The sequence below is a fragment of the Cygnus atratus genome, chromosome Z (assembly GCF_013377495.2).
Source record: "Cygnus atratus isolate AKBS03 ecotype Queensland, Australia chromosome Z, CAtr_DNAZoo_HiC_assembly, whole genome shotgun sequence".
Classification (NCBI taxonomy): Eukaryota; Metazoa; Chordata; class Aves; order Anseriformes; family Anatidae; genus Cygnus; species Cygnus atratus.
This window is the reverse complement of record NC_066396.1, coordinates 29,973,770-29,996,172: the sequence shown is the minus strand read 5'-3', so window position 1 is coordinate 29,996,172 and position 22,403 is coordinate 29,973,770. Positions and strand designations below refer to the sequence as shown.

General features: G+C 39.4%; 1 protein-coding gene across 1 annotated transcript; it reads right to left on the bottom strand.

Annotated features, from left to right (window-relative positions):
- Positions 1 to 209: 209 nt before the first annotated feature.
- Positions 210 to 8,447, bottom strand: LOC118258715 (monocarboxylate transporter 13-like). Its single transcript, XM_035567668.2, has 4 exons — positions 8,237 to 8,447; positions 4,263 to 4,406; positions 2,331 to 3,131; positions 210 to 568 (listed from the first exon to the last, which is right to left on the bottom strand). The coding sequence occupies exons 1-4, from the start codon at positions 8,445 to 8,447 to the stop codon at positions 342 to 344; spliced, it is 1,383 nt and encodes a 460-aa protein (XP_035423561.2). The 3' UTR covers positions 210 to 341.
- Positions 8,448 to 22,403: the final 13,956 nt, after the last annotated feature.

The window sequence follows — 22,403 nt, the reverse complement described above, 5'->3', positions numbered from 1 at the left end:
AGCATTTCTCATTCTTGTTCCACTTTACACTTTTGCACTTTATGTATGTCTTCCAGTTAAAGCCTTGCAAGCATTTAGTTTAGATCATAGATTCTCTAGCTTGCTTATCACAGCCTTATGGGACTGTGCTGAAGACTTGTAAAGTTAAAATGTAACTTCAACATCAAAATAATGTGGCAATGGTTACAGGTATTGTTTACTTGTAAATGACTGACTTTCTTCCTCTGTTTCAAACATTCCTACCCAAAACATCCACCATTTTAAAAATCCTACTAATATTGACTTTGGAGAAAATCAGACACTTCCATAAGTCCTGAAAAGTGGTAAGATGTCCAACGTAGTCACAGGGCTACATCATGTTCTTGATAACTTCTGTTCTGTAGTTTCAGGAAATGGAGAGAAGGGTATGGTAATGTTGACTTCTCTGGTTTAGTATTAGTCTGACTTCCTCTTTCATTTCTTTGTTGAAATTGATCTAAAATAACTAAAAATACAGCTGCTAGGACAAGAGTGGCTCCTGCCATGTAGAAGCCTGCTTTGTAATCTCCAGCCATGTCCACAATCAGACCTGGAAAACAAAAAAAAGACAGTAATGTGACTGATACAAAACAGGCTAACGTGAATTAGCTCATCAGTGTGAACATATCCTCTCTTAAAGGGAGTATACTGGCTATATAACTGTGTTGCAGCTTCCTACACCATGAGTGCATAGAATATTGGTCCATTATAGCATTTTAAAACATAAAACACAATTCACTTCTCATTTACTTTATATGTGAACTTTAGCAAAACATAATGCTATACAGTTTGAAACACTTTCCAACCCAAAATATGATGGAGAATAAAGGCAATGGCAGAAAAATAAACAAATCGTGCAGCTTTGTATCTTAGTAGCCCCATATTCTGAGGTGTAGCTATCATCAGATGCTGTAAATTGGACTTCAGCTGTAGACCGGGAGTTTAAAGCAAGAAAGGATATGCCCTCTGCTGATAGGTTGCCTATAGTGCTACTGCTGACCTCTGCTCAACATTTTTCAGTCTTAGGTGTTACTGAAAGAAAAGACCCTGTTTTTTTAGGTAGCTTTAACCCAACTTAAACACCTAAGCCATTGTGCACCATGCAGAGGAAATAGTAGCAGTGCTGTAGCAGTGCATGCACTAATAGTACTGGCTGCTCGGTGGGTACACTGGCAGCTCTCACTCCTGTCTAACATCAGTCCTGCTAGGCAGAGGAACTCTGAAACCAAATCTTTGGGTTTTACTCTTAAAGTAAGAGAGAAGAGCTAGTAAAGCACTAATGGTTCCCTCTGCTCTTGTACCTTCTTTTTCTCTTGCTGCATATATGCGAAAGGGATCACACTGATCCTCAAGCAATCAGTGTTTGTGACCAGGCATGGTAACAGGTATCAACCCGTTATTGTTGCAGTTTTTTAAGATCTTCCTGGCATAACTTTGATACTATTTCTTCTGAAGTTCTCCATAATCTTCCTTGTTTCTGTATCTTCAAAAGAAGATTAAACTGTTACAGTACTTACTCTGACCCACTTGCAGCCTTTTATGTGGTGTCGTTACCACAGAAGTCATGGTAGTCTGTGAGTAGTCTCTCATTTTATTCAGCGGTCTTTGGATGAGGGCTCAGATCTACTTTTTAGATTGGTCATTTTTCTGCCATATCACTTCGTAAAGTCCCTACAGCCTGCAGCTGTTTTTCCTCACATTTTTCCAAGATGACTCTTGCCTACTGCCAACCAATATCCTTGTGCTGTCTCATTGTCTGCTTTCTCTTCCCACTGTTTTTTTATGCTGCCTCCCCATTTATTATATTGATTACTTCAAATACTGCCTGAAAACAGCAGGCATCTCTGTGAATATTTCCTCGGGGTTCACGTAATCTAATGTTTCAAGCTGTTAAATGTGACCTTCTGTATAAACCTTCCCAACAATACCAGCATTTATGCAACACCATTAGTCTCAAAGTTCCAAAAATCCAACAGTATCTCCTCTGCAAGTATGGATCTGCTGCTTGCTCCAAAGGTACACTTTCATAACAAGAGAATGGGAGTCCATCAAGTGTGATTCAGGAAACAGGAAAACCATATGAACCCTGCCATTCTTCCCTGCTTTCATGTTGAAGAGGTATCTCTAAAACCACAGAGAAGAGAGGAAGCAAGATATTTTCTAGAGGAATTAAACTCTTTGTTTTATTTACTTCTTGGTCCAGATACTCCTGAGCTAACAGAGGGCAAAATTTGGTCCAGATCCAGATTTTTCAGTTTGGGTTACCACTCCTCATACTCTTGTAAACTGTATTTAGCAAAGTATCAACTTACCAGCAAGAGGAGGCCCCAGAAAACCTCCAGTGCTTCGAATGAGCATGAAAAGCCCTAGAGCACTGTCAAAATCTGACATGCCCACAACATCCGCTAGCACTGTAATGTGAACAGCGACTGTTGTGCCAAAGAAGAATCCATAGAAGCCAGTGAATATTGCCAAGGACAGGTAATTGTTAGCCAGTGGCAACAGCATCAAGGAAGTGCTGATCAGTGTAATTGTCATTGTCAGTAAATGAATAGTTTTGGTAACATGGAGATTGGCATACCAGCCACATAGCAGTCTGCCTGCAAAGTCCACCATAGCCAAAATGGATAGGAGGGAGGCAGTCCAAGATTCATCTATTCCCAGGCTGTAGCTAAGTGGAACTAAAAACAATGGAGGAACAAAAAAGCTCATAGCAGCTAATATGCCAAACATGGCATAAAGTACAAACTCCGGTCTCCTCACAAGCATCCAGTTGAAGGTTTTGTGGGTGGTAGAAGACTTTTCTTCTTTTTCTATCCTAGATACACCACTGCCAGGTGGTGTTTCAGAATGGCTCAGCTCAAGGCAGCAGTTGCTTTTCAAGGGTCGCATCAGCACTCCGCAGACACAGATATTGAGTTGGATGCCACCTATGATCAAGAGGGCACCTTTCCATCCATACTGGCCAATCAACCACTGGAAGAATGGCCCAAATGTAAATGCAAATGCACATTCTCCAGCACTGGCAATAGCATTAGCCAAAGCTCTTTTCTTGGAAAAATAATGGCTAACAATACTAATGGCTGGTGTCCATGAAAAGGAAATCCCAAGTCCTGAAAAACACCAATACAAATAGTGCCAGTTAGAATCTGTAGAGGTATTCTGTGAAGCTGGAAATTAAAACAGTCAGCACTCTTACATTTGCAAAGTTTAAAAGTGGGAAAATAAAAATAATTTTGTTCCTCATGGGAGCATCAGTTCAGCTATACTTTGTGTAAGATTGTATTTGTAGCATTTGCTCTGTAAGAATAGGTTTTAAGTTCAACTAAAAAGAGACGAGTATGATGTATACACAACTGTATTCTCATGGGGTGGGGGGGGATAGAAATAAAAAAAACACTGTTTTGACAAATTTGCCATGAGATTAGAAATCATATGACTGTGGAGTTGAAACTAAATAGACTAATAGTGTTCATTCTGACCTAATTGAGGATGGTCCTAGATCAGATCTTTGGATTAAGTTGAGTTCTGTTCAGGGTTAGAAGGTGAAGGAGGATGTGAAGGAAGCTGGTGTATTACCTCTACTTTTCATTGTTCTGCCAGATTGCTTGGCTTCGATCCTGCTTTAATTTAATTTACTTTTAATGACTCTCTAGAAACTACTTAGCAGGCTCAGGACTGCCAAAGGACTCAAATTCCAGACATTTTCTCAGCCATCCAGCATGGAACTGGGAATGGCTTATTTTATTCCCTGCCAGCCTTGCTTCCTGTTCCAGGAAAATCCTAGCTGAAAATAAATTTCTGGCCTGTTTTCACCTGGAGTGAAGCAAAGGATTTCAATCAACTGAAAGCCAGAAAAGGTGTTCAAAATGTAGTACTATGTGATAGAATGTAAAAAATTCGGGATCTTTAGGTCTCTGTGCTTCAGCGTCCATTAGGCTCTTCAGATCTTCACAGAGCTTTCAGCTCTGATTAAAAAGATAAAACACTTTTCATTTGCTGGTTGCATATAATTAGAAGGTAAAAAATACTAGCATCTAATTATTACTTTACCATGTCATTCAGTTTTCTAGCACGAATTCTAGAGTGGAACATGAGGGGAACAACTTTTAAGGATGGTTGAAGGTTCTAGATGTTTATAAAATCAGAATAGAAATCAGATCTTTAGAACTCCTGCCATTAGCATCCACAGGTAAGGGCTCTGAGTTGCTAGTGAAAGAAACCTGTAAAGCCAAAAGTCATACCCTGTAGGAAGCCAGTTGTTGCATACATCCAGACCATGTTGAGCCCAAGAAATCCCAGTGCCATTCCTGAAAAAGCGAGGAGTCCTCCGGTGACCAGAACTGCCCGATGGGAGTATTTTACACATAGTGAGCTGGCAACGGGGGCTAGATCAACAGAAAAACAGGAGCAAGATAAATACGTTAGGAACATTAAGCTGATTGACATGACCGAGCAATCACATAAAGCACTCAAAAATGAAATAGCTTTCATTCAAAGAAGCAAATACCCAGTCTTCTGTTCTGTGGGGCCGTGCATGTGTGAGACAATGCCACAGCCTGAATTCTGCTGTATTCTGCTGGACACGAGGGCTGATCAAGATCCTGCCTCATAGGGAAATGACAGCCCTGGCAACAGAGATTCGAAAAGAAAACACACATATCTATTCAAAAAGCATTACGTGGATTTTTTTTTTTTTTAATGGAAAGAACATTTCAGTGTTTTCTTTGTGGAACAGTTCTACTGGATATAAAGTCACAACCATGTGTGTCAACCATGAAATTGCGAGAAATTTTGTAAAGGACAAAAAGTTGAGGTTTATTTTTAGGTAATATTTTTCCAGGAATTCTGCAGTTCATTTCTTAAATTTATATTTGACTGGTACAGTTCCTCTCAGCAGACTGTAGGAACTCTTCAACACAGAGAGGAAAAGTTGCATGAAATACAGATCTGAGGTTTTATGTCTCAATCTCACAACTTGGTGCTGCAATTCTGAAAACAAAACAACAAACAAAAATGCCAACAAAGAAATGTTAGGAATGTTTTTTGCTTAATCAAGGATCAGTTCTTGCCTAGTTGTTTGTCCCCCAGCACCAAGTTATAGTTGTATAGTATACTTTATGTGTACTTTAAAGTATACTTTATGGTATGGTATACTTTATATAGAATATAGTATATGTAGTATATGGTATACCGTAAGGTATACTTTATGGTATACCTTAATAAGACCATACCTGTCACCAAAAGGCACTCTCTGTTCTGTGAGGATAATGTCAAGTGCACATATTTATGAAATAATAATGGCCACTAGATGGAACCCAAGTAACACGGGACAAAACCCGTTGTTCGGTAGGGTTTCTTAGAGAATACAAGTAAGCTTCATGAGAGTTATTGGTATTTTGGACTCTGGAGTTCCGGGATGTAATGAAACTCAATTAATGAAGGCTGTGGTTATAAACTGAAATAAGCGGTAAGACAATGAAGAGAGGGCAGTCAGCAAATGAGGTTCTATAGTAGGTTGTAGGGGCAGGCTGTTTTCCATTCCCCCCATTAAGTAAGATACAAAGAGACTCCGGTAACTAGGACAAGTGAAGTAAACCTGACAGAGAGATATTAACAATCACAACGGCTGCAGGATGCATGTTATCTGAGAGAAGCTATACAAACCCAACATGTCCTATCAGCATTTACAACAAAAGTAAAATGATTTGATAAGCACATACAATTGATACTGGAATTCAGGTGTGGTTCGTAAGATGTAGTGGAAGGGATGAGACAGGATGAAGTGTATGCATTTGGAGAATCATACACATATGATGAGCAAAAGAAGAGAAAAGTAGGCTGAGGGTAACAAGAAAGATCCATAAAGTGCTTAATGATGAAAGATCTGCAATTGGAACAGAACTACTACCACAGAGCAATTTTTTTAGTAGAGAAAGAGAAGAAACAGAAATTGAAGCCAGGATAGCAGGAAGAAGAAAGGAGCTAGTCACAGAACTGGAAGTGGAGAAGACAGCAAGGGATCAGAGCTTGAAAGGATAAAGGGCAATGCTCAGAAAACTTACAAGCAACCACTGTGCCAAAGAGAAAGGTGACCGGAGATACACACTACTACCAGGAAGAGGCCTATGCATGTGATGGAGAAATCCTTGCTCTGGTAAATTGAATGGCCTGTTGCAGATGCAAACCCCCAGGCAGAAATGTGCTCTCCTTCCATGAAAGACATGGAGATTCTGAAAAGATGTTGAAAAGATCCAAATGGGAAAAAATTAATAATTCACTGATCATCCTTCATACTGAGCCAAATGACACTGAAGGTTTCCCAGTGGAACATGTCAGGAAAGACTAAGCCAGGCCAGGAAAGATGCTCAAAGAACTAGAGGCTCAGATGATCTTCAGCAGAAAGTCTTCTGGTCCCTACAAATGAAGCAAAGGCAGGAGAAGAAGGAAAATTAATGAGTGATGCAAGAAACTGTGAATAGCTATACAGAAAGGTTTCAGAATATTTGGCCATCAAGCTGTAAGGATTTAAAAGGATTAAAGGATTAAAAGGATTTCAAAGGCTGAAAAACAATTTCTGCTGAAAACTACAGCTGCTTTCTTTGAAGTACACCAGCCTTATACCTGCTAGACAAATGTAATTTTGCTTGTTTATACATTGGTAATTTCATTTAATCTGTTCTATCCTTGAGACATTCCTATATAATGTAAATATATTTTAAAAATAAGCAAACAAATAAAAAAAAAAAAAAACAAAAAACAACACTTTTTTTGAGTTCTTTTATCCTCCTTTTTTTTTTTTTCCCTACACTAAGTTTATATGCATGAATGACAAAATAGTATCACAATTAGGTCAGTGATAAGTCTAGTTTGTAAACCAAACTGTTAGATTCCCATTTATTTATTTCTGTAGACCATGAAATAGATAGAAAAGCAGAATTCTCATAGATTTTTCTATTTCAATTATTTCTGTCAGATTGAAAAAATGCTGTGAATAAAGCAAGGATAGCAGTTTATGGAACTAACAAAATCCTGTCAATCCATGTTTTGCTTTATCTTTTGACTTTAATTTTGAATTACTGTTTTGTTCTTCTTAATACACTTCACAAAGATAAATCAGCTGATCTTTGGAAGTAATGCAATGATAAGCAATAATACTTGCAAGTAGTATAATAATACTGGTAGGTGTGGACTGAGTAGGAGGTATATAATTGTACAGCATCTATGCAATGAAACATCTTCACAATCAAAATTATGATAACATTTCTTACATAAGGATACTTACCTGCTGCAATTAGATATCCATTTGAGAATATGTAGAGAGGACCTCACCAGTGCTATGCAGTTTCTGCCTACCCATTTGTAATCTTCATTATAAAGGTGAAGGATGATCCAGTTTACAAGGGCGCAAAAGACTCTGTAAATGACTAAGTGAAGAGCCAAATGCAGTATATCTGATATTCTTCCTTCTTTAGTTTGGTGAAAACAGGCATTTGGCCTGACCCAATAGCTCATTGACTGCATTTGACTGGTCTAGTTTACTCTCTCTTTCCTTACTGTTTGTATGGTCTTGTCTTCCCTTTCCTCTCTATAGGTAAACAGTTTTTTATTTTTATTTTAACTTCATGAGCTTTCTCTCAGATCATTGACTTGGAATCAGTCTTGGCAAGGAGAGCCAGAACTGGCATTAGGCAGAAGGAAAGGGGAAGTTTGGGAAGTGAAAAAGGAGAAATGGGGAGGAAGCAGGGCTGAGAGTCACCATTTTGGCAGCAGATGGCTTATCTGATAGGCAGGGTCACAGTTCTTGTCATCAAGCACTTAGAAAAAGTGATAGTCACTGCAAAATCAGTGAATTTGCAAACTAGTTTAAGAGCTTGATCCAATAGGCTCTGAAGTTCTTAGGATTACCTCCACTGAGTTTGATACGAAGCCTGTAGGAAAGTTGAATCATGATTCTAGGCACATAAATTCTCTGAGGTAAACTGATTTCTTTCTATACACAAAGAGTCCTCACTAACATGGATTTTTTTTTTTTTTTTATTGTAAGAGGCAGAATAAGGTAGCATCATCTTTACATGCTTTGGTTTTGCATGTTTTGTTGTTGTTGTTGTTGTTGTTGCTTTGTGTTTTGTTTTGTTTTGTTTTTAAGGAACCTCTTCAAAGTTTCTTGAGTAGTTAAGACCTTAAGCCAAAGTGCTAGAAGATCACTTTTACCTACCTCCTAAATGAAAAGTGGCAATAGTTACTGATGTGATCCAGGAAATGGTGCTTGCAAGTTCATCAAAGTGCTCCTGGATTTCAACAAAGAACAGACCAAAAGTCTTGAGAACAGCAGCAGTCAGGCCCATCACCATGAAGGCTGACACCACCACAACCCATCCATAGCCACCATCTGGCGGACTGCTCTCTTTGGCATGCACCTTTTCCATGTCTCAAATCTTCTCTCAGTTGTTGGCTGTTTTTTTTTTGTGTGTGTGTTTGTTTGTTTGTTTGTTTCAGGAGTGGTGGTGACGATTTTTAACAGATCTGCAAATTAGTAGAAGGCCCAGTGTTAAATAAATGAATTCAAATACTCTTGGAATGATTTATACAAGTAATTACCTAATGAAAATGCAATATGCATTTCAGTGGTTTGATTGAAAATATTAGCTGGGAAACAAATGCTCTAGGAGACAGAAAGAAAATTAGAAAGTAGAAGAAAGAAAGTAAAAGAGGAAAAAAAAAGAAGAAAAACATAGGCATGGAGGACACAAGAAAAGAAGCAAGAAGAAATGAAAGTGAGAGCGAAGATGATCAGAAAAGAGATGGTTCTCGAAGACAGGTCCAGGATTCTTACTATTTTAGTTAACTTCAAGAGCCCTATCCCACACATTTTACAAACAAACACTTTACAGCAAGGAGAAAAATTAACACCTGAAAGGATACCATGCTTCCTCATGTTCTCTGAGCAATGCAATAAACTTTACAAACTTTAAAGTCATCTAGGCAGTTGTTTGTACACATCAGCCCCTGTTCATAAGTGTGTATATGGATGAAGCATAATTGTAATTTCTATGTTGCTCCTATGAGTCATACCTATGAGTCATATGAGATGTAAAAATGTGCTGCAGAAAACTTAAGGGTTACTAAATGCTTAAAAGTGGTCTCTAGCCCAGGAAGTCTCCAAGCTGCAAGTAGTCAGGAACTGGGAAGTATCACTTTATGCTTATTCTATTCCTAATCGTAAAAATCCCATTTGGGCCTAAACCAATATAATTACAGTGTGAGTAAACTTTCAAGGAACCATAGATAAGAACTTCAGAGTGATCTTTGTAACACCTGAGCATTTAGAAGTCTTGATGTTTCCAGCACTGCAAAGCATTTTTATCAGAATGCCTACTTGTGAAGGCATCTTTAAAGGTACAAGAATATCTTATTAAATGCAGTACTCAGAAAATGCATTTCTCCTTAAAATTTTGTAACACACTTGGAGTAATCATGAAGTGCATGGAAGACATGGGATCTGGCTGAGAGAAGGACATTCTTACTTTTTTCTTCTTTCTTCATGGACAGTATAAATAACTATGAGTGGGTATATTGTACTAAATGCAAGAGACCAAATAACACAGACATGGCATAGGAAGCAGCTTTGTTCTAAAAGTGAAAATGTGAGCTAAAAATGAGTTTAATATATTTATCTTCCATGTGTGCAGCTGAGAAAGATAAGGGTACCACTAGAAGCCATCCAGTATGAAGCAACAGTCACAAGTTCTGTGATTTGCTCCACTGAGGTACATGACCTCAGGGGGGCCTGAATAACTGAGAAAAGGAGGGGGGAAAGAAGCCATCAGACCCTTGTGGGGATCAGAAGCAAAATCATCCCACTGCCATGTGTCTGACTCAAACTTCTGGCTAACATATGGCACTGGATGCATTTACATGACACACATAGCCAGACAGATTCGTCAGCTGCAGAAGGTCTCAGACAACATCCTGAATATCTTAAAACTCAGACAGAAGAGAGGAAGGAATGCCTTGTGTTTGGGGTCTATATGAAGGAACCTGGTTTTCATTTTCACAGTTTGTGGGTGATCTCCAGCAAGTTACTTGATCTTGCTGTGGCTCTGTTTTCTCAGCTGTCAAACGAAGCTAATACTTTCAAAGATCATGGATTTTGAAAATGTTAGCACTTGTGTTAGTGCTCAGATACTGTAAGAAAATTCAGAAACTTGATTCAGCTGTAGCCATATCTTATATTCCTGGGCTCAAGTGCCATGGTTGTAATTTGTTCTGAGGTACTGAAGAACACTAAAAAAGCTTCAACACTCAGGCTAAATAAGCCTTCATGGGCAGAACGATACTGATATTGCTGCACTCTGCATGGATATGCTTGTGAAAGGGATTTTGATTTTTGCTGCAAGACAGATAGAAGAAATCCTGCTACTTACCAGGCAGCACACCAACTAAAACAAGCATGATAAAATCTACTTCCTGATATTACCCAGGACTCTTCACCTTCATTAAGCAAACTCTGCCCTAGGAGGAGTACAAATCAGGCCCCGCTGCTCACAAGACTTAAAGGAACTCTTTTTTTTTTTTTTTTTTTTTTTTGACTACAAATATTACTTCATGTCACAGCTAAGAATTCATTCTCCAGACTGTTTTAATGATCACGTTGCTACATACAACTCCAAAGTGAAATGACTGAACTCAAAAGGGAAATGACTATTCCAGTTGCTTCCCAAATAAAACAACTATTTTAGTTGCTTGATTAATTAATGAAGTTACCATCTCCTGTGAGCCTTACAGATGTGAAAGCAGTGCAGCTACATACTGCAGGGAATTGCTGAAATGCCTGAGATGAGTAGAAGAAAGCTTCAATGTTGCAATTGGTGGGCATGTTTCTGACACCATGCTCTGCTTTCTTCACTACTTCATTTGTAAATGAGAGCTGACTAAAAGCACGTAAATGAAACAAAACTCATCTGAGAAAAACATTAATGATGTCTTTTTACTCTTAACTATTAAGCAATGGCAAAAGGTAAGTTTTTATGTCGTCACTTTTCCCCTTGCCCCAGAAAATGTGTTTTTAAGAGTAAGGGGGAAAAACCTGGAGGGAAACTGCTGCCGCACCTCCAAATACAGCAGAGTTGTGCTAGTTACTGCTGTTTAGGCACAAATTCAAGAATATCTTTTAATAAATTGTCCTTTTTTGACTTCATTAACATAATCTTAGTCAGAATATCTCTAATGAACATGATGTATAACACAACTTAATGACATATCATAACAGGATAGGAAAGAGCGGCTGAATGCTCTAAGCAGAGAGTTTGAAGTAATAAAAATGAAGCACTGCATAAAGAAATTACCTTATTCAGATAACCCAGATTTGCATGGGATATGAAGTTCCTCCTTTACCTTCTAGTTGTATATAAGTTCTTGAATTGTGCTGCAAACCACTGGGTCATCTTACTCATTGTTCCTTGTATGCACAGTCTAGATGAACAAGCCAATCTCTCTCACTCAGGATGTGCAAATTGTTAGATTTTATAAGGATTCCCTCCCACCTCTACAAAAGTCATTTGACTCCACCTACACTCAGAAAACAAAGTTCTGTCCTGACTAGAGATCACAGAGAGCAAAATCAGGAACGGGTGAAAGGAATGGAGAAGGAAGGCAAATTTTATAATGTATCTGCATTGTACTGGTACTAGACTTGGATTACTATCCACAGTTTTTATTGAACTCAACTATTCAGCCAGTCAAAAAGTTAAGATGTATCAGTCAACTTCAAACTCCCTAGCATTTTGGGGCAGTTACTGCCAGTGAGTTCAACCATGAAATTAATTTGTCATTTCTCTTCCAGTTGTGCTGTTGGCCAGATGTTGGCTACTGCTGAGCATCACATAGCCTGCAGCAGCCACAGAAATGATAGGAAGCCTGAATATGCTGTCCAGATCTCAAGCCTGCAATATGCATGGTCAGAATGTTTTGCCATATCATTCAGGCATATTCCCCTTTGTTGTATTATTTTTTAAATTATTATTATTTTTTTATTTTTTTCAGGGATGTCCGTTTCCTAAATACTGCACTGCTCTGCTAGATTTTGTACCGCTTTTATCTCCCAGATTCCACCGCTAGTTTATGGTGACTGTTTCTGTATTTCCTAACCCTTGGCCTTGTACTATGCTCATGCTGGCTATAACCTGTTATTGTAATACCTTGTGGCAGGGAGCAGGGTGAGAGGTTTGTTGCAGTAGTTTGTCATTTTTTTTTGTAATCTCTTTATTTACATACTAGTGTACTTATCTTGTGACTTGACCAGTAATCTCTGAGTCAAGGGGCAGGACAAATGTATGGATTGGTTAGTTGACTTTGCATAATTAAGACAGAGATGAAAAATTTTGGTTTTATATTATTTTATCTGATGTACTTCATGAGACAGAGCTATCGCCATAGCTTTAGGACTGACTTTTGAGATGCTGAAGCAGTTCCAGCTTTTATCCAAGGATAAAACCTTCCAGCTGCCTTTGGACAGAATGGACAGCACAGAAAAGTTAATTTCTTGTAAGAAAGGATATGATGAGCTTCTAAGCACTCAGTAGAAGAAAGAAGAAAAGAAGGGGCTACTATAGCCATTCGTCCAATACAATTAATCAGAGTATATATTCAACTTAAGTTGTATCTTCTTGCTTATTTGGTTTTACAACTGAAATAAATAAATAATCTGGAAAATAGAGTGTAGTTCTATATGACAAGATTTCATGAAAGATATCGTTTGGTAGTATGTTCCTGTTGGTGCCGGAGAGTCCTTATAACATGCTTCCAGCCATGAGGGATTAACTGCATCTCAGAAATGAATGATACTACTGAAAACTTCATATAGGGCAAGTAAATAGAGTGAGAGCTTATGTGCAGTTGAAGAGGTATGTCAACGGTATCACCTCACATTTGCTTCAGTCCAGCAGGAGAAGTAAAGCCTAGGGTGTCTAATAAAAACTTCACAGACTGACATTTAATTTCTTTACTTCATGATAGTTTCAATGCAAGTTGGTTGAAATATATAGAATGTAGCTTATCAAAGTAGACTTAGTTGTTAAATGTGTTAATTCACCTTGTGCTGTTCAAAGGCGGGATGGTGCCTAGCCTTTAGTGCAGTAAATTACTGAAAACTAAACTCAGTGACAGTCCTTTTTGTGTGAAATATTTTGAGATCTATGCAGCTGATGATCATTCTTTGATAAGCTCATATTTTTTGGCCTTGGGATGTCAGTAAGTCCCTGTATATAGTGGTGACATTCTAATTTTCTTTCGTTGGGATGATTCTCTATACTGTTTTTTAGGGCTAGAGAAGTAAAAAGAATAGCAAAGAAAAATTATGTGTGTGTTAAGCGTGTTTAAGTGTCCATTGCTGACAGAAATGTTGCTACCATCCCTTCTTTGCCTTGCTGCTGTCATGTGGTCTTTTACACAGAGAACCACGCTGGTAGACGGGTGAACTGATCCAGCTGGGCAAAACTCTCCACTGGGGCAGTTCTTCAATTTGGAGAAATTTATTCTGTGCCTTCAGAAGGCAGAAGACAGAAAAAAAGTGGGCAAGAAGAAAACCTGAGAGATGAGGTTGCTTAATCCAGAGGAGAAAATCACATGAGAATTGTAGCACAATTAGTATATTCACACAACTTGGGAATCTTTGATCCTAGAAACTCTGCTTAATAGGCAAAGAAAAGTATGTGACTCCAGAGGTATAGGTGTAGATTCCCAACTGAATTGTGGACTAATTTTAAGACAAAGTTTCAAAGTGACTTGTCAGGAATGATGTTGTTTATGCCTCCTTTCTCCTTCCTTCCCTTCCCATGTTGGAGGAAGCTATATATATTATTGCTGCACAGCTTCTGTCTGAAAAGCCTGAGAGGCCTTGAGCTGAAGACATCTTTATGCCAGATTTTCTTACAGCCTTATATATATATATATATATATAAGGTTGTGTGTGTGTGTGTATATATATATATATATATACATACAGTGGAGGACTTGTTAGTGTTAGGTCAGAGGTTGGACTAGGTGATCTTGGAGGTCTCTTCCAACCTAGATGATTCTGTGATTCTGTGATATATGTGCTGGATGAGCAGGTCTGGTTCTTGCACAGAAGAATGTTCTTTCCATCCTAACTCTGTAGGCTTACACTACCTTCTGGAGTCCCACTGTGACAAAATAAACCACCTGTATGTTTACAGGTGGGTGAAGCTAATCTCTGTTGTCCAGACAGCTATGCATATGATAGATGTTGGACCAGATGATCTGAGAGGTCTTTTCCAGCCTGAATGATTCTATGATTCTGTGGTAAGGACTGTGACAAACAAGACTGTATTTCTCACTTAGAGTTATAATCCAAATGGAAACAAACAGCAGAACAAATGGATATTGTTCATCATAGCAGAGGCTAATATTCTGTAGTCTCTCTGGAAAATGCTTGTCAGTGTTTTACCACTCTTGTGATTTTGTTTTCCTCTGCATCTAATTTGAATTTCCCTTGTTGCAACTTATGACTTTGCCCGTTGTCCTTTTGCTGTGCCGTTTAATACATGCCAGTCTGAGTTTGTTATTCCTGAAGAACTGTCCATTATCTCAATACTGTGTCATTTTTTAATCATGTAGGTTCAAGTCTATACACAAAATAGTGATCTCAGGAATAGTGCATCAGTCAGTCCATCTGATTATTATTTTAATATTCTACTCACTGAAATTAGAGGACATTGCTGTGGCCTGTCATGACTGTGACTTAAAACCAGAATGTTCAACATGACAGCACACTGATACTCACTTTCTACATTCCACCTTACTCCATACTTTTCATCTTTAATCATAATCATGTAATTTGGGTTTCCCAAAACTGCTCTTACATATTTCTGTCACAGTAAATTTTTGCTCAGTTGATCAGGCTAAAAATCTATTTTCACAATTTTCTGTCAATATATGGAATGTTTATACTACATGTGCAGCTTTGTAAAGTACTTCTCCCTAATCGCCTATTTTTCCTCTTTTTTTTTTTTTTTGAAATTCCAACATAAAATCTAAGCCTCTCTTATTTCCCCTTAAGAAATCAGAAAAAAAAAAAAAGACTCCAGTTGTATAAATAATGTTTACACTTTTTCTTGTTTAGAATTTAAGAATGTAATAACACTCTAAGAGAGCTTTCAGATTTCCATTCATATATTGAAGAAAACAGTTTATTCCAGGCGGAAAGAAGATTCTCTTCTGTACAGATCTGGTTTGTCAGCTCAGATTTCACTAAGTCTGAGTACTAGTTTATACTTTAAGTGCTTGAGTAAGCACAAAATATGTTCATAGGTAGACTTCTACACAAAGTATTTGGTGTGAAGTGAAATGAGAAACTGCCTGGAACATCTGTACTTCAGGAAATAATGGTGATTCATGATCAGAAGAGATTATGATTAAATTCTGCCCAATGAAGTCACAGAGAGTTATTTAACCATTCAGGAGCTAGCTGGTGTCTTGATTTTTACTATTAGACCTGTAGAACAAAATTGGCAATGATTTAATCATATATGCCTTTCAAAACAAATTTTTCCTTCTAATCTGGAAACTGAGATAAGTGGCTTAATGGCTTTGCTGCTGTAAATGGTTGCAGTTCCATCGATTTCAAAGATATTTAATCCCTTTCACCATCAGAAAAATTCTTCATTAATTTCTCTGTTGGAACAGGGCTACTTTCATAGAGGATAGGATATACCTTTCTATCATTTTTTTTTATTATTATTATTGTAGTAAATGAGAGATGAGGTAAACAAGTCTCCAAATTGTAGTTCTTATTTAAATAAACTGGACAAACATAAAAGGCCAGCTTGCTATAAATACACAGAGATACACAGAGTCTGGCAAAGTCTCCTAACAGTCAGCTGTTCTCAGATGGAAGGGCTGACAGCTTATGAAAACATGTTTCCTGCGTTCAGCAGCCCTTGGTGATGATCATGCTCATCCCTCCAACTCTAACTACCAGCTCTTACCATGCACCCAGTCTTTTTTTTTTTTTTTTTTTTTTTCCTGGCCAAAACCTTTATGAGAGCATTACATAAACAGATAGCAAGCCAAGATAAAATATTGCAAGGCCACATGATTTCTCAACTAAATACATTGTTTATCAAAATGATTGAATCAAAAAGCCTTTGCCTTTGGTTTGTGGTGTTAAGTGATCGCTGATGCAGTATGAGTAGCCTGAATATGAATTGTCTGAGGACTGTGTGTAGGGAGATGTTAGCATGGGAAAGGATTAGGAGACTATTATGGAATAAATAAACAGACTGACATTGCTGACAAAAACAGCTACGTGGGATGCAAAACCAAACTGGGTAAGAAATATAGGTGATCATGGAGTGGCCTGAAGTCTTGAAGGAAAAAAATGAGATAAATCTTGACGTGACTGAAGGAGAACCAGGGAGGTGATTTAGTTGCATAATGTTCTTAGGTTGATGGATGAAGGTGGCAATTTCTGTGCTTGTTTTCTTGTGTAGATAGGGTAGCTGGCAATGAGATTGTTGGAGAGGTGAACAGCAGAAAGAGGCAGCAATCAAGCTATTGAGTGAATAGGGCTTGATAGAAGCTGTCAGACCGTACAAGAAGGTGAGATACTTAATATATACTGGAAGAAAAAATTACTTGTATTTAGAATGTGTTCAGGTTATCCTATTATCAGCTTCACAGAATCACAGTTTCGTAGAAAGGTTGATGTTGGAAGGGACCTCTGCAGGCCATCTTTTCCAAACCCTCTGCTCAAGAAGGGACACCCAGAGCAGGTTGCTTAGCTTAGCAAATGATCATTAGCTTAAAATTGAACCTTTCCAGCCTGGGAGCAAAAGAAGAAGCCTCCTGTCCTGAAATCAAGCAGAGGTGTTAATGCTATCTCCCTACCCCCACCCCCTCTCCTCCAGCCATTCTCCTCCAAAGCCCTTGCCTCCCTTCAGTAACAAAGGGAATGCTGAGCCTGAATTAAAGAGTATCCTACTCACAGGGTGACATAGAGCCTTAACAGGTTATGAAGAGAGTATATGTCTATCTGAAGAAAGGTTGTTTGGGTTTTTCACAAGCAATAATCAGTTCATTTTCTCTAATTATTGGTTATGATTACAGCTCCCATTACAAAATAACAGAGTAAGGGAGAGATGGAGCACAGAAAATATGTATCTTTACACAAGAGGGAAAAACACTATTTAAGTCTATCAAAACAAAATGGCTAGGTACAGTGTTAATGCAAAAAACAATCTACCTGTGCCCTATCAGTCTAGAAGCTATGGATGGTTCTTCTACTTGTAGTTGCTGAAATGTGTGACATGGATTCATCTCTTCAAAGTACAGGATGATTGTAGAAATGCCCAGTTCCTGGGGCTGTCTCGGGGGTTAATGAAGCATCTGCTGTTCTCGTATCTTGGGAAAGAGATGGACATATTTAGTTAAATGAGCTCTGAATGACCTTTGGGTGATGCCTGGGAAAGATTTTTACATGGATTCAGCTGAGAGCACAAACATCAAGGGATACAGGCTCATCTTCTTAAACTACACTGCCATACTCAATGCCATCTATGGACTAGATGTGGAGCTGTGTGATACAGTGAGACAATAAAGACTAAGAAGAAGAAACGCAAACTTTCTTGATGACATGAAGTGTGCCTCTGAAGAAGATTTCTTAAAGTGAAGAACATCTGAGCTCAATAATTTACCAGCAGTTCTGGCTAACTGGGGAGGTCCCAGCTGACCGGAGGTTAGCAAATGTGACTCCAGTCTACAAGAAGGGCAGGAAGGAGGATCCAAGGAATTACAGGCCTGTCTTCCCTGACCTTGATACCAGGGAAGGTTATGGAGCAGATCATCTCGAGTGCCATCACACAGCACACACAAGATAACTGAGTGGTATGAAATTTCCAGCATGGGCATGAAGGGCAGGTCCTCCCTGACTAACCTGATCTCCTTCTATGATAAGGTGATTGCCTCAGTAGGTGAGGGAAAGGCGGTGGTTGTTGTCTACCTGGATCTTAGTGAAGTGTTTGACGCTGGTTCCCATGGCATTCTCCTGGAGAAACTGGCTGCTCATGGCTTGGACAGGTGTATAGTTCGCTGGGTGAAGAACTGGCTGGATGGCTGGGCTCAAAGAGTGGTTGCAGATGGAGTTCAGCCCTAAACTGATGGGCTGAGTCCAGTCACACGGCATTCAACAGGGCTCAGTGCCAGGTCCTGCACTTGGGTCACAACCCCATGCAGTGGTACAGGCTGGGGGAAGAGTGGCTGGGAAGTTGCCCAGCAGAAGAGGACCTGGAGGTGCTGGTTTACAGGCGGCTGAACATGAGCCAGCAGGGTGCCCAGGTGGCCAAGAAGGCCAATGGCATCCTGGCCTGCATCAGAAATGATGTGGCCAGCAGGACTAGGGAAGGGATTGTCCCCTTGTATGTGGCACTGGTGAGACCGCACCTTGAATATTGTATTCAGACTGGGGCTCCTCACAAGAGGGACATTGAGTTGTTTGAGTGGGTGCAGAGGAGAGCAACAAAGCTGGTGAAGGGATTAAAGAACAAGACATGTGAGGATCAGCTGAGGAAACAGGGGTTGTCTAGTCTGGAGAAGAGGCTGAAGGGAGACCTCATTTCTCTCTACATCTACCTGAATGGTGCTTGTGGGTGGCACCTTGAGGATGTTAGCCGCTTTTCTCAGGTAAGAAGTGATAGGATGAAAGTAAATGGTCTCAGGTTGTGCCACTGGAGGTTTAGACTGGACTTTAGGAAGAATTTCTTCACAGAGAGGGAGGTCAAGCTTTGGAATGGGCTGTCCAGGGCAGTGGTGGAGTCTCCATCCCTGAAGGTATTTAAGAGATGTGTGGATGTGGTGCTTAGGGACATGGTTTAGTGATGGGATCAAGTTGGCAGTTGGACTTGATGATCTGGAAGGTCTTTTCCAACCTAGGTAGGTCTATGATTCTATAATTCAATACAGGCTACACAGGACTGCCCTGTACTATCACTAATGTAGATTTTTACAATATTCTTTCTGGTTTTAAGACTAGGATAGGTATAGAAGAAGACCACTTATCAATTGAGAGCAATGCTAAATGTTTACTGAGTTTCCCAGATGAACATTTTCAAGGTTACAGTACACAGAGACAGAGGCAGGCCATAGTTTAGGGATGGGGATTGAACAGCAGGAGGTAATGACCAAAAAACTTGAAGCCGTGGTAGAAAATTGATCCCGTATGAGCTTCCAGCTACAGCACTGTAGCTATGCGAGTAATGTAACTAATGGATGTATATGATCAAAAAGAGGATAGATCCAATGCCTGAGGTGTGGTGGAGGAGAGAAGAGCTAGCTCTATCATATGTGGGCAGAGACACTATGTGAGATCAGCAGTGGTCCAACGCTGGCTGCAGCACAGGGAAGTAAGATTTTTCCAAACCCACAGCTCTCACTGGGAAGGGCTGACATCATAGTCCTTGTAAACTCGGGATGTTAGGTCTAGTTTCTCCTCTCTGTGGGATTCCCGGCTTCCTGCTGAGTTCCATTTTCACTCAAATCTGATCTGGGGGATCCTGACTGTCAAGCCATGTAACACTGGTGGCTGACTGGTATATGCTGCTGTGACAGAAGTAGATTCCCAAGCCAGCTGGACAGAATCAACATTTTGACACCGTGACTGTGTGCTCATGTTAAAGTAAACAAACAGCTCTGCCTCCCTGCAGAATGATTATTTTACCTTTATATTTGACCCAGGTGCAGGTGCTGGAATATCACTTCTACTCTTGGTTCATCAATGCAGGAAAGTTAATGAAAAATTGAAAATAGCCAGACAACACTTAGGAGGATGAAAGAACTAAAAAGTAACAGATTGAAGAGAAGTGTAGAAGGACACTTCATTGTGATGTGCTAATACATACAGTGGATCAAAAACCTTGTAACAAAGGGATTTTCAATTTATCTGTCAAACGTCCAATGGATGGAAAATTGAAGCTAAGAGATTAGTGATACAAATAAATCACACTTTAATGAGAAAGATATCTGATTATGGGAACAATTTACCGATTATTTGATGGATGGTTCATCATTGCTTATTTTTAGTCAATACTAAATGCTTTTCTGAGGACAGTGTCCTCAATCTCTTTTCCCTAAATAGGTGATTATGGCCTTAACCTATAAAACATTTGCATTTGTATTTATTTGTTCAGCAAGAAAAAGTAATCCTGCTACTGTCTAACTTGGTTTTGCAAGTTAGAAAACAAAGCAGGCTCTAAGTCCCTGCAGATGAGATACTGGGTTTTTAATTTTTCTGCTTGTAAGCAGAAAAAAAAAAATCTGCCTTTTTAGCTTATAAGTCATGCCCAGTGAACAAGGGATTTCCCTCTGTTTTGAGGTGAGAAAATGAAGCAGTGTCATTTACAAGAACTAGGTTAAGCATCAGTCTTCTTGACATAAAATCAAACTGAATATATGCTGAATCATTCGTTTGGAAATCAGATCCAATTATCTTAAATCAGTTATTCCAGACTAACAGAGCAATGAAAGGCACTATATTTGTTGATGTATTTGACTCTGACGCTTCATTCATGTCAAAACGTGTATGCACTATACTTCCAGCTTAATTCACATTGCACACTGCCCTCCCAAATGCTGTGCTCAGAACAGATCATAAAAGGGCCATCACTACTCCAACTATCAGAAGACTTTCCAATCTAAATGAGAAAATTACTTTTGAATTTTGCATTGACGGAGCATTAAAAAATGTTATGTATCTGGGGAGTGTGACTGTCACCAAAGTCGGTAGAGTCCGGTCTGCTTCTTAACTGAGGGTTCTCAATATCCAGATGTTGCCCAAACAATGAAAGAAAAAATGACCACTGGGGAAAGGATGAACTTCTTTTACAGCTCTAATCCTGAAATATACATAGAAACAAAATAAATGAATAATGCTTAGCTGCTGTTTTCTCACAGTGTGCATTACCCCTGAAATCAAGAATGCAGAGCCTGTTCTAACACAGTCAAATTGAGATTCAGCAACAGTTGTTCCTGGAGAGGAACAGTCCGTGCATAAAGCTGCCTAGGTGAGTTTTTCAGGACTGGTGGCCCCCTGTGCTTTGGCACTGATGGTATTTTACATGAAATGAAAATACAAGATGAAAGTGCATACTTAATTCCCTGTCTGATTTCTCTGAACAGATTTAGGACTTACTTAAGAATTTCAAATGAGAAATGCAGATCTACACTGAATACCTGGCCACATCTTTCTTTAACATCACATCTTTTTCTTTATATTAATATCTTATCATCATGCAGGTTATTAAGATGACATTTTCAAAGGGCAGCTTGAATATTTGTGTTGCAAGCATTTCCCTGGACTGATTACGCACTTGCGTGCTTGAGAAAACATTTACATTGGAACTTTTCAGAGTAGAGCTGTTTCTAGTGTAAAATCTTCTGAGAGCCAAGTTTGGGCGTGTGTTTTTCCTGATCACATCTAGTTGTGAAGAAAGAGGTATCACAGATAAGTGAAAAAAATGGAGCAGGAAGAAAAACTGAACAAAAAAACTGAACACAACAGAAATCAAACCTCTTGGCCCGGAACTATATTACTGGGTCTCAAATGTAGTAACATAATCTAGGGTTGTAAGCAACAGCCTTGTCCTTGATAAATTTGCAATGAAGAGAAGGAGAAAGCTCAGTAAACCAGAATATGGAAATTTACAAAAGCACCTGAAGACAGCAAAGAGCATAGTCATCACATTTTAATGCACCACTTCTTTAGTTTTTTTTTTTTTTTTTTTTGTTCCGAAGGGTATCACTACTGCCAGGAAGCTCCCTCCCCGCAGCAGCGCGGAGGCAGCGCAGAAGACAGCAATGTTCAGAGTTTATCTGTACACCCAAACAGAGTTGTGCTCTGCTTCCTGAGCGCACCACACAGCACAAGAGACACATCTTTCCCTTTAGTGCCAGCCAGGTGAGGGGCTACGAGGTTATGACTGAAAAAACCAGCCATCCGCCCGCTGTTTCACCGCTCGGAGCGGGGCACGGCGGACCGCTCCCCACAGGTGCTCATCCCCCGGCGTTTCACGGAAAACCTGACAGAAGACCGTGTCATTTCACCTCGGGCTCCGAGCAGTGCAGTGCCACGGCCACAGCATGCAGTTAGTTAGTAACACACTGAGAGACAAAGCGACGCCAGCAAGGCTTTGTGGCGCCTCCCCTCACCGGTTCGTGAGGGGACCGAGCCCGCGTGTGTGGTGACCGAGCCTCCCATCCCGTCCCAGTTTTACTGTCGCTGTTCTTAATGTTTTTATTGTTCTTAGTGTTTTTATTCTTCTCACTGATTTTATTGGTTTAATGTTTTTATTGTTTTTTTTTTTTTTTAATGCTTT